This window comes from Salmo salar, chromosome 21 (assembly GCF_965601325.2).
Source record: "Salmo salar chromosome 21, fSalSal1, whole genome shotgun sequence".
Classification (NCBI taxonomy): domain Eukaryota; kingdom Metazoa; phylum Chordata; class Actinopteri; order Salmoniformes; family Salmonidae; genus Salmo; species Salmo salar.
Genome location: NC_138311.1, coordinates 24,195,640 through 24,207,718, shown reverse-complemented (window position 1 = coordinate 24,207,718; position 12,079 = coordinate 24,195,640). Strand labels below are relative to the sequence as shown.

The 12,079-nt window shown below is 44.2% G+C and overlaps 1 protein-coding gene and 1 long non-coding RNA gene across 3 annotated transcripts in view; one reads left to right on the top strand and one right to left on the bottom strand.

Moving 5' to 3' along the window:
* me3 (malic enzyme 3, NADP(+)-dependent, mitochondrial) overlaps positions 1–10,539 on the top strand; it is a 27,691-nt gene extending 17,152 nt beyond the window's left edge. For both annotated transcript variants that reach the window (XM_014164545.3, XM_014164546.3), the window contains exons 14-15: positions 7,783–7,881; positions 8,024–10,539. In XM_014164545.3, the coding sequence (XP_014020020.1) occupies positions 7,783–7,881; positions 8,024–8,185 (261 nt within the window). In that variant the 3' untranslated portion in view covers positions 8,186–10,539. The remainder of the gene's footprint in view (positions 1–7,782; positions 7,882–8,023) is intronic.
* On the bottom strand, positions 10,540–12,079 carry LOC123729557 (uncharacterized). Its single transcript, XR_014382018.1, has 4 exons — positions 11,954–12,079; positions 11,708–11,872; positions 11,397–11,608; positions 10,540–11,169 (listed from the first exon to the last, which is right to left on the bottom strand). It is a non-coding gene; the product is annotated as an uncharacterized LOC123729557 (long non-coding RNA).

The window sequence follows — 12,079 nt, the reverse complement described above, 5'->3', positions numbered from 1 at the left end:
TTCAAACTTATAGGCATATACTTTATTAAAATGGTCATGATGCGTTATGAGCACAACCAAATTAAGAAACTTTTGTCACTGACTGCGAAGAGACCTAGGACTCCCTGTCAATCTGCCCTCCGAATTCACTGCAACGTTCTGCTGCGTAGCCTAGGCGAATACCTTGTATAGCCTACAGTAGCTTAGAAAGTCTAACAGTGAGGCCTAAATGATGAAAGGGACATTCAGAATAGGGGGGAACAAAAATTTGGTGCGTAATTTCAACTAATGACCTTATCCATGGTGCTTAACTAACAGTAGTTCCCCCTCATGGCAACTAACGACTGCATGCTAATTATCTTGGGATCCTGGATCCTGGAGCTATGAGTGTGTTGAGCTGCCCTCCAAATTTGTACAACACCACTATTTTGCAGCCCATACTAAACTTTTAGCAGCCCACTAGATTTAGTAACCCATAACCTGTAGGTTACAGTGGGCAAGTGAAAGTAAATTAGACCATAGTATATTGGCATTATATGCCTATCCAGTGGCTGCGGGAGGAGTGAAGCAGGGATTTTATGGAAACGTGACTGTGGGAGGAAAGGCAACTCAAGGACCACTCCTGCAGCATATAGGCACTCTTTGAATATACAGTGCATTTGGAAAGTATTCAGACCCTTTTTCCATATTTTGTTACGTTACAGCCTTATTTGTCAATCTAAACACTGTCATGACTCTCCTGACAGTGGATCAAAGGACTCATCAGCTAGGCAAATGTCTGAAGATAGCCAGACACCCCTTCCCTCCCACAGAAGAGGGGGAGGGGGTCTGTGCCGGTCTTGACACCTTAACACTGAGTTGTAAATTTAAGCAGAAGGGAACTTTTCCGCTCTGCCTTTCGGTATCCACCAAAGGAATGCTTTGTCTAGAGAGAGTGTGGCCCGCCTAAAAACTGTTAACGTCAAAATATTCATTTCTGATGTCCAAATGTTAAGGTTGGGGGGGGGGGGGGTCTAAAGAATAATCCTGTCACATTGTTTATTATTTTGTGATGTCATTAAGGATGGTATATCAAGGTAACGGTAACTCTGAAAGTGTACACATCCTATGTATCAGGTTTACATCTAAATGTTGTAAATATTATATGATGAAATATGAGAATACTTTTGTGAAGATAGCATTGTGATTTTAGCCATCTAAATGAGAATTGTTTTTAATCTGAACTTGTGCCCAGTCAGTAGCCATTCCCCAGTGAGCTCAGAGTTCGTGCCAGCATGATGGAACGCCCCCTTTGGCTAGATTGCTTAAAAGGACTCGCTAAGAATTAACATACAGACCAGTGTGACAGACAGCATGAACTATATGTTACGAAATGGTTGGAACCTATGAAAACCAGACCAGAAAGTGTGGAGCGTTGGGTACACGTAGTAATGGTTAGAAACTTTATACTCAGACTAGGCAGCGTGGAGCGGTGGCTACGCGGCTGAGCGGCTGAAAAAGGTTTAAACTCTACAGACCAGCCGACGTACAGCGTGAGCGGAACGTTACGAAGTGGTTAGAAGCCCTGAAGCTCTCTATCTCTACAGAAGATGATGACCAGAAACGTTCACTGTCTGCAGCTGTGCATGTAAAAAGTGGTCCTAGAACTTAGACTAAAAGACACGAGGTGGGAAGGAAGACAATCCCCTCTGAGACAACTGTTGGTACGTCTGAAGTATCTATTCTAATGAACACTCCAAGACCTGAGAAGCTCTACAACTAAGAAAGACATTGTGACCTCTGGTGGACAACCAGAGCCTTACATCGAGCCACTACCCATAGACGGATTGATTGGTTTCAACAGAGACGACGACAGAGAGACAGCTACGCGTAAATATATATATTGCATTCCTAATCCGAATGAGCGGGTGTTAGGGTGCTAAGTAATCTGGTTACTGTGAGCGTAGTTTCCAAATGTATCTAGTAAGATGGCGCTGAAGAGGATGGCTGACGTTTTACATGCTCAAAACCAACTGTGCTATTTTGTTCGTTTTTTTGCGTTGTTTGTAACTTATTTTTTTTTACATATTTTGTACATAATGTTGCTGCTACCGTCTCTTATGACCGAAAATAACTTCTGGACATCAGAACAGCAATTACTCACCTCAAACTGGAAGAAGCTTTTTCCTTTAACGAGGTTATACTGCTTTCTCGGGAACAGGCCCAAATCCACATCATTTGCGTGAAGAAAAGACAGAGGAAAAGGGGGCGGAGGTCAGACTGCCTTCTGAGAATTCGTAGGCAAGCGAGTAAACTCCCACTTCAAACCATTTTATTGGCTAATGTGCAATCATTGGAAAATAAATTGATGACCTACGATTTAAGATTATCCTACCAACAGGGCATTCAAATCTGACCATAATTATATCCTCCTGATTCCTGCCTACCTTTACGCCCCCAGGTGGTAAGGCAACAACATATCTGCCACGCTGGTGTGTACTTAGTCCCTTCCTGTACTCCCTGTTCACCCACGACTGTGTGGCCAAATACAACTCCAACACCATTATTAAGTCTGCTGACGACACAACGATGAGACAGCCTATAGGGAGGAAGTCAGAACTGGCAGGGTGGTGCCAGGACAACAATCTCTCCCTCAATGTGAGCAAGACAAAGGAGCTGATCGTGGACTACAGGAAAAGGCAGGCCAAACAGGCCCCCATTAACGTCGACGGGGCTGTAGTGGAGCGGGTCGAGAGTTTCAAGTTCCTTGGTGTCCACATCACCAACGATCTATCATGGTCCAAACACACCAAACAGTCATGAAGAGGGCACGACAAAACCTTTTCCCCCTCAGGAGACTAAAAAGATTTGGCATAGGTCCTCAGATCCTCAAAAAGTTCTACAGCTGCACCATCAAGAGCATCCTGACCGGGTACATCACCGCATGGTATGGCAACTGCTCGGTATCTGACTGCAAGGCGCTACAGAGGGTAGTGCATACGGCCCAGTACATCACTGGGGCCAAGCTTCCTGCCATCCAGGACCTATATAATAGGCGGTGTCAGAGGAAAGCCCATAAAATTGTCAGAGACTCCAGTCACCCTAGTCATAGACTGTTCTACCTGCTACCGCACGGCGAGCGGTACCAGAGTGCCAAGTCTAGGTCCAAAAGGCTCCTTAACAGCTTCTATCCCCAAAACAATTAAACAAATGACCACCGGACTATTTACATTGACACCCCCCCTCCATTTGTTTTGTACATTGCTGCTACTCGCTGTTTATTATCTATGCATAGTCACTTCACCCCCTACCTACATGTACAAATTACCTCAAGTAGAGGTCGATCGATTTTATAATTTTTCAACGCCGATACCGATTAATCGTCCGATTTTTCTTATGACAATAATGACAATTACAACAATACCGAACAGTTTTATTTTAACCTAATATAATACATCAATAAAATCAATTTATGAAACATGTTCAATTTGGTTTAAATAATGCAAAAACAAAGTGTTGGAGAAGAGAGTAAAAGTGCAATATTTTCCATGTAAAAAAGCTAACGTTTAAGTTCCTTGCTGAGAACATGAGAAAGCTGGTGGTTGCTTTTAACATGAGTCTTCAATATTCCCAAGTAAGAAGTTTTAGGTTGTAGTTATTATAGTAATTATAGGACTATTTCTCTCTATACCATTTGTATTTCATATACCTTTGACTATTGGATGTTCTTATAGGCACTTTAGTATTGCCAGCCTAATCTCGGGAGATGATAGGCTTGAAGTCATAAACAGCACAATGCTTGAAGCACAGCGAAGAGCTGCTGGCAAATGCAGGAAAGTGCGGTTTGAATGAATGCTTACGAGCCTGATACTGCCTACCACCGCCCAGTCAGACTGCTCTATCAAATCATAGACTTAATTATAATATAATAACACACAGAAATACTAGCCTTAGTTTCTGGATTTGACCATATTAATGACCTATCATTTCTAAAACAAAATGTTTATTCTTTCAGTGAAATACGGAACCGTTCCGTATTTTATCTAACGGGTGGCATCCCTAAGTCTAAATATTGCTGTTACATTGCACAACCTTCAATGTTATGTCATAATTATGTACAATTCTGGCAAATTAATTATGGTCTTTGTTAGGAAGAAATGGTCTTCACACAGTTCGCAACGAGCCAGGCAGCCCAAACTGCTGCAATACCCTGACTCTGCTTGCACAGAACGCAAGAGATGTGACACAATTTCCCTAGCTAAAAGAAATTCATGTTAGCAGGCAATATTAACTAAATATGCAGGTTTTAAAAAATATATACTTGAGTAATGATTTTATGAAAGGCATTGATGTTTATGGTTAGGTACACATTGGTGCAACGACAGTGCTTTTTTCATGAATGCGCTCGTTAAATCATCACCCGTTTGGCGAAGTAGGCTGTGATTCGATGATAAATTAACAGGCACCGCATCGATTATATGCAACGCAGGACAAGCTAGATAAACAAGTAATATTATCAACCATGTGTAGCTAACTAGTGATTATGTTAAGATTGATTTGTTTTTTATAAGATAAGTTCAATGCTAGCTAGCAACTTACCTTGGCTCCTTGCTGCACACGCGTAATAGGTAGTTAGCCTGCCACGCAGTCTCCTCGTGGAGTGCAATGTAATCGGCCATAATCGGTGTCAAAAAATGCCGATTACCGATAGTTATGAAAACTCGAAATCGGCCCTAATCGGCCATTCCGATTAATCGGTCGACCTCTAACCTCAACTAATCTGTACCACCGCACACTAACTCGGAACCGGTATAGCCTCATTATTGATATTTTTATTGTTACTTTTTATTATTTTTTACTTTAGTTTATTTGGTAAATATTTTAACTCTTCTTGAACTGCACTGTTGGTTAAGGGCTTGTAAGTATGCATTTCACGGTAAGGTCTACACTTGTTGTATTCGGGGCATGTGACATGTACGATAAGTTGACTCTTTGTCTCTCCCCCTCTATCTTTCCCCACCCCCTTTCCATTATGTAACAAGATGTCATATCATGTCAATCCACTATGGACTTTAATCTCATGTAAGTGTGTGTGTATTCTGTTATTATTTAGTCAGTTAGTAAATAAATAATTAAGCCAATTTGTGTATTGCTGATTCATCAATAAGGGCTAGGGTTCTTGGAGATAAACGAGTATGCGACGTTCAGAATGAGACTGAGGTCTTAATAATTGACTCTTATTGATGTAAGAGATATCTTTAGAGTTTAAGTCGGGAGATGGTTCCAAACTTTTACTAAGAAATACTTCCTAGAGCTGGCCACCCGACCAAACTGAGCAATCGGGGGAAAAGGGCCTTGGTCAGGGAGGTGAGCAAGAACATTACATTACATTTTACATTTAAGTCATTTAGCAGACGCTCTTATCCAGAGCGACTTACAAAATGGTGCATTCACCTTATGATATCCAGTGGAACAACCACTTTACAATAGTGCATCTAAATATTTTAAGGGGGGGGGGTTTAGAAGGATTACTTTATCCTATCCTAGGTATTCCTTAAAGAGGTGGGGTTTCAGGTGTCTCCGGAAGGTGGTGATTGACTCCGCTGTCCTGGCGGAGCTTGTTCCACCATTGGGGTGCCAGAGCAGCGAACAGTTTTGACTGGGCTGAGCGGGAACTGTGCTTCCTCAGAGGTAGGGGGGCCAGCAGGCCAGTGGTGGATGAACGCAGTGCCCTTGTTTGGGTGTAGGGCCTGATCAGAGCCTGAAGGTATGGAGGTGCCGTTCCCTTCACAGCTCCGTAGGCAATCACCATGGTCTTGTAGCGGATGCGAGCTTCAACTGGAAGCCAGTGGAGAGAGCGGAGGAGCGGGGTGACGTGAGAGAACTTGGGAAGGTTGAACACCAGACGGGCTGCGGCGTTCTGGATGAGTTGTAGGGGTTTAATGGCACAGGCAGGGAGCCCAGCCAACAGCGAGTTGCAGTAATCCAGACGGGAGATGACAAGTGCCTGGATTAGGACATGCGCCGCTTCCTGTGTGAGGCAGGGTCGTACTCTGCGAATGTTGTAGAGCATGAACCTACAGGATCGGGTCATCGCCTTGATGTTAGTGGAGAACGACAGGGTGTTGTCCAGGATCACGCCAAGGTTCTTAGCACTCTGGGAGGAGGACACAAGGGAGTTGTCAACCGTGATGGCGAGATCATGGAACGGGCAGTCCTTCCCCGGGAGGAAGAGCAGCTCCGTCTTGCCGAGGTTCAGCTTGAGCTGGTGATCCGTCATCCACACTGATATGTCTGACAGACATGTAGAGATGCGATTCGCCGCCTGGTTATCAGAAGGGGGAAAGGAGAAGATTAATTGTGTGTCGTCTGCATAGCAATGATAGGAGAGACCATGTGAGGATATGACAGAGCCAAGTGACTTGGTGTATAGCGAGAATAGGAGAGGGCCTAGAACAGAGCCCTGGGGGACACCAGTGGTGAGAGCGCATGGTGCGGAGACAGATTCTCGCCACGCCACCTGGTAGGAGCGACCTGTCAGGTAGGACGCAATCCAAGCGTGGGCCGCGCCGGAGATGCCCAACTCGGAGAGGGTGGAGAGGAGGATCTGATGGTTCACAGTATTAAAGGCAGCAGATAGGTCTAGAAGTATGAGAGCAGAGGAGAGAGAGTTAGCTTTAGCAGTGTGGAGAGCCTCCGTGACACAGAGAAGAGCAGTCTCAGTTGAATGCCCAGTCTTGAAACCTGACTGATTAGGATCAAGAAGGTCATTCTGAGAGAGATAGCAGGAGAGCTGGCCAAGGACGGCACGTTCAAGAGTTTTGGAGAGAAAAGAAAGAAGGGATACTGGTCTGTAGTTGTTGACATCGGAGGGATCGAGTGTAGGTTTTTTCAGAAGGGGTGCAACTCTTGCTCTCTTGAAGACGGAAGGGACGTAGCCAGCGGTCAAGGATGAGTTGATGAGCGAGGTGAACCCGATGGTCACTCTGACAGAGCTCCAGAGTTCCTCTGTGGAGATGGGAGAAACTTCCAGAAGGACAACCATCTCTGCAGCACTCCACCAATCAGGTCTTGATGGTAGAGTGGCCTGACGGAAGCTCCTCCTCAGTAAAAGGCACTCGACAACCCGCTTGGAGTTTGCCAAAAGGCAAAAAAGGACTCTTAGACCATGAGAAGCAAGATTCTACTAAAGTACACCAATTAGAAGAAGAGTCTTTCTTGGGCCAAGAAACACAAGCAATGGAGAAACCTCAGATTGGGGCAATGGTTCACCTTCCAACAGGACAACGAACCTGTTTTTGCTTTGTCATTATGGGGTATTGTGTGTAGATTGATGAGTGGGAAAAAATACATCAATTTTAGAATAAGACGTAACTTAACAAATTCTTTGCGCAATAGAAATGAATGGTAAATGTTGGAGTCACTTTTATTGTAAATAAGAATGTAATATGTTTCTAAACACTTCTACATTAATGTGGATGCTACGGTGATTACGAATTATTCTGAATGAATCGTGAATAATGATGAATGAGTTGGAGGCATAAATATCATACCCCCCCCCCAAAATGCGAACCTCCCCTGTTATTGTAATGGAAAGAAGTTAGCATCTTGGGGGCATGATATGTGTGTCTAACTTTCTCACTCATGATTATTCATGATTCATTCAGGATTATCCATAATCATGGTAGCATCCACATTAATGTAGAAGTGTTTAGAAACAGTCTGCACTTTAACCTCAGTCATTGTATAATTTCAAATCCAAAGTATTAGAGCATAGAGCCCTCCATTTCTTTACTTCTCTTTTTCATTTCCTGTTTCTCTCAGGCGATAGCTGACATGGTAACAGAGGAGCACCTGGCCGAGGGAAGACTCTACCCTCCACTCAACAGCATCAGAGAAGTGTCCTTTAAGATCGCAGTTAAGGTTAGAGACTGACACCACCCCACAAAACCATCAATACCAGCATTACATCCACACAGATTTGTTACTGCAGAGAAAGACACTTTCTCCATGTCAATACATCAGTGCTCTGTGTAACTAATTGATATTTCTACCCATCTCTCAGGTGGTTGACTATGCGTACAGACACAAAATTGCCTCCCTTTACCCGGAGCCCAAGGACAAGGAGGCGTTTGTGCTCTCCCATGTCTACAGCCCCGACTACGACTCCTTCGTCCAGGACACCTACGACTGGCCCCAGGACGCCATGAAAGTCCAGGATGTGTGAACTCCATCTCCCATCAGCCACCTCTTTCTATCCCCATGTTCGATCCCTCAGTACAGCACAAGGGAGCTACACATATCAGACATGCGCTGCCGCCTCTCCTCTCCAGATTTCGCATTATTTCACCAATCATCACTCAACAGTCGCGTTCCCCAGCTCAGACGTTGCATGCATCAACCAATGGTTCCATTCCACGGCATCGACAGTGCCTTCCGGCACCAGATTGCTATAACATATGAGGTTAACTCATACATAAAATACCTATCCAGGCGTTGTAAGATCTGGCATGTGTCCGCAACGCCTGGGCAGAGGAACGCGCCCAACGCCTTCTGTAGTTAGACACTCCTTTGCCTCTAGACACTCCCCAGTACCCATAGAATGTAATACATAGGATGTACATCTGTAGGAGATTACAAATGGTTAACCAGCAAAAATATAATTTAAGGGGTATTTTTTGAAGGTTCAGTCATTTCATTTGATGTCCCCCTTGACTTTTGTAATTGCTTTGTTTACCATATCTCTATATGCGTCCATATAATCGAATTGCCAGGTTAGTGCCACAACGTTTCATGTGTAACTTGAGGGAACCCTATCTGTTCTATACATTCTATTTCTATGTTTCTATATTCTATTTTGAGATTATTTATTTGTGATTGATACAGAATCTGGAGACAGACTGTTCTGTGTCACCAAACCCCTAATAACACACTCCGTTGAGCATGTTTGGACTAGCTTTAAGAACTTATAGGCTAACTTGGGAAGAAATGGCATATTCCCGAAAGGTCTCTGTCATCTATTGTAGGCATCTCAATAGTTTTACCTTGCTTCCTTCACTTGGAAAAGTGGATGGGTGAATCCCATATCGCCTTTACCTGTCCATTGTTTAAATTAGTCTAGATAAAAGGACATAAAGGCAAACCCTCATAGTGCCGGCCTCTGTTTGACCTCCTGACCTCACATGTAATATCCTGCAGATTCTAGTCTTTAGTTGGAGGATTCTATCAGATATTAGCAAAGAATGATATGTACAAGCTGGTTCACACTGCAGTATCATTGATTTTAAAGCACAACTCAAATATTATTAACTGACAACTTCTTGCTCCCTGTTGTCACTTCATACTTTAGGCTACGCTCCTGCCAAAGCCTGGGTTACAAGAGGACCAGTTCGATAACCTATAGAATTTGCTCATCTTGTATTTTTATTCTAGACTTTGTCACAGATTCCCTGTTGATGCGTGTCAGATTTTTAACGCGATGACTAGCTACATTTTTATCACTGACATCATTACCATTAGGAACGGACTTTTACATTTGAGTAATTTCGCAGACACTCTTATCCAGAGCGACTTACAGTAGTGAGTGCAATTTTATATTTTCTTCGTACTCGTCGGAATTGAACCCACGACCCTAGCGTTGCAAGCGCCGGGCTCTACCAACTGAGCCTCAAGGGACTTCAGGTTTGTGAGGTGCCCGACGTTTGTGTACAGAGGAAGCTTTAATAAGCACTAGTCTATCACTAGCCCATTCATAGATGCTAACTACCTTTAGCATTTATTCATGACGGTAACTTCTGGCCGGGGGAGTTTTGTTAAGAGCTTGTTCTGAACGTTAACACAAATCGCTTGCGGTATGATTTTGGAAACATAAGGAAAGTAGCTTTCATATCAGCAAAAATGTTTTTCTAAAACCAAAAGGTTAAATTACTACGTACCTTTTATAGGGTTGGTGTTCCCACACGGCCATATCTCCATGTTGCAGCGCTTGTTTACAGAAGACTGAGGCGACCTGTGCTTATTAGCTATCTATTGTGCTCGAACACCTGTGTAAGCATAACTGGAGAGGTGTAATTCGTCAACTGTAGTCATACAGTTGTATGGATGTCTGCAACCCTGCTCAGTAAGTTAATGTTTTATTTGAGCGATTCTTACTCGCTAATATGAAAGATAAGTTCCATATGTTTCAAAAACCGTATCGCAACGCTGATTATTGATGTTTCTAAACATTAAAACATAGTTCACATGATCCCACCAATAAGCAGTGCTTATAGCTGAGAATGCCTTGGATTCTCGAGAGCAAGTGTAGCTCCATAATAATTACATATGTGATTGACTCTTTGGGTATGCTTTTTTAATAATGGAGGGGTTGCATCTTATGTGTGTAGTTTTGTATAAAGCGTTGCCTGTTTCTGTTTAGGTGTTTTTGCTAAAGGTAATGACAGATATGGTAAATGTTCTATTTTATTTTCCCCCAGAGAATATTATGCTCTGCTTAAGTGTGATGCACCACAGAAGGAATTCTATTTGGGGTTTTCAAGGAAAAATGTGTTTTTGAAGGGAATAAAAAAGGCACTAAGTGAATATTGTTAGCAAAACTACTGTTTTATTGATGATTAACACATTGTGGACACACTGCTGATGAAGCGAGTCTCCTTCCACATGTTGGTTTCTCCACTGTAGCATCTCTTAAACTGCAGACAGTGCTGCAGCCCCGAGCACTGGTCTATCAGCAGGCAACAGCCAGCCCTGGAACAAGAGGAACAACACTATATAGGCCGTATTCATTGAGAGACAGGAACAGTAACTAGAAGGGCAACTCTTTACATTTATATAGGCCTTATTATTCTAAGATCACTTGAATAACCGTGGCTAAGGGCTGTTCTTACGCGCAATGCAGAGTGCCTGGATACAGCCCTTGGAATACAGCCGTGGAATATTGGCCATATAGCACAAACCCCCGAGGTGCTTTATTGCTATTATAAAACTGGTTACCGATGTAATTAGAGCAGTAAAAAGAAATGTTTTGTCATACCTCTGGTTTACCACTGCTATCAGCATTCAGGGCTTGAACCACCCAGTTTATAATACACATTATATTGCATATATCCTGTTCTGAGTCTCTTCGCTTCCATGCTCTGCCCCCACGCCTCCTCTAGCCCCACCCTCATCATTCTTTGCCTATCTTGGCGAAGGATCCGGCCAGTTATCATCCTAGGGGAGAGAAACAATCATTGGTGCCGCTCTCCATCAACCATAACCATTCTTTAGTATATTGCTATGTCATTCATCTCCAGATCTTGCGTGTGCTTGCCACCTACTCGATTTGGTTCTGGGTTCTGATATTTTCAAAACTGCGTTGAATGGAAGTAGCAGACAAGTACCACCCCCTCTCAAAGCCTCTACCAAAGCCTGTTCCCTTCCCTCCCTCTTTCTCTCACTTTCTGTTGATCCTGTCCGTCTCTCTCCTGTGCTCGGCGGCCCGGTGGAGCTGTGCCTCCCTCCTCCTCTGGTTGGTGCTGTGGAGCTGGTGCAGATACAGCTCCCTGGCCCTCTGCTCCGCCATCGCCTTGGGGGCACAGTCGTACAGGACAAACGGGGTACCCTCCGAGGCCAGCTGCCTGCCAGGTGCTTTCCTACTGAGCTCCTCCAGCTGCAAAGCAAAGAGGATATATAGGCCCTTGCTGAATTCCCTTTCTTTACACCTCTCTCTGAAATTGTGCACTTGCTCCCCCTCACCCACTACACTTACACACACTCACTCGGCTGCTAGCTGGACCTGTCCCAGGCGGTCTATGAGGTCCTGTATCTGTCTGCTCCATCTGCTGTCAGCCTGCTCCAGAAGCTCCTGCAGGTACTGCCTCTGCTTGGGCAGCCGCGGGGTCATCAGCGGGCGGCCCCAGAAGATGAACAAGCCCTGGGGAGGAGGGCGTGAAGTTACTCTAGATCTCAGTGGAGAAACACATCAAATTAAATAGAAGTATTCACGGGGACTCACATAGAACCTGCTGGGTCTTGAGGCAGACCTTTCCCTTGTGGCCTCAGCAACACCCAGGTTAAATGCTGCCACCCTCTGTTCTCCCGGATCAGCTACTGCTCAGCCTGAGAGAGAGCGAGAGAGAAA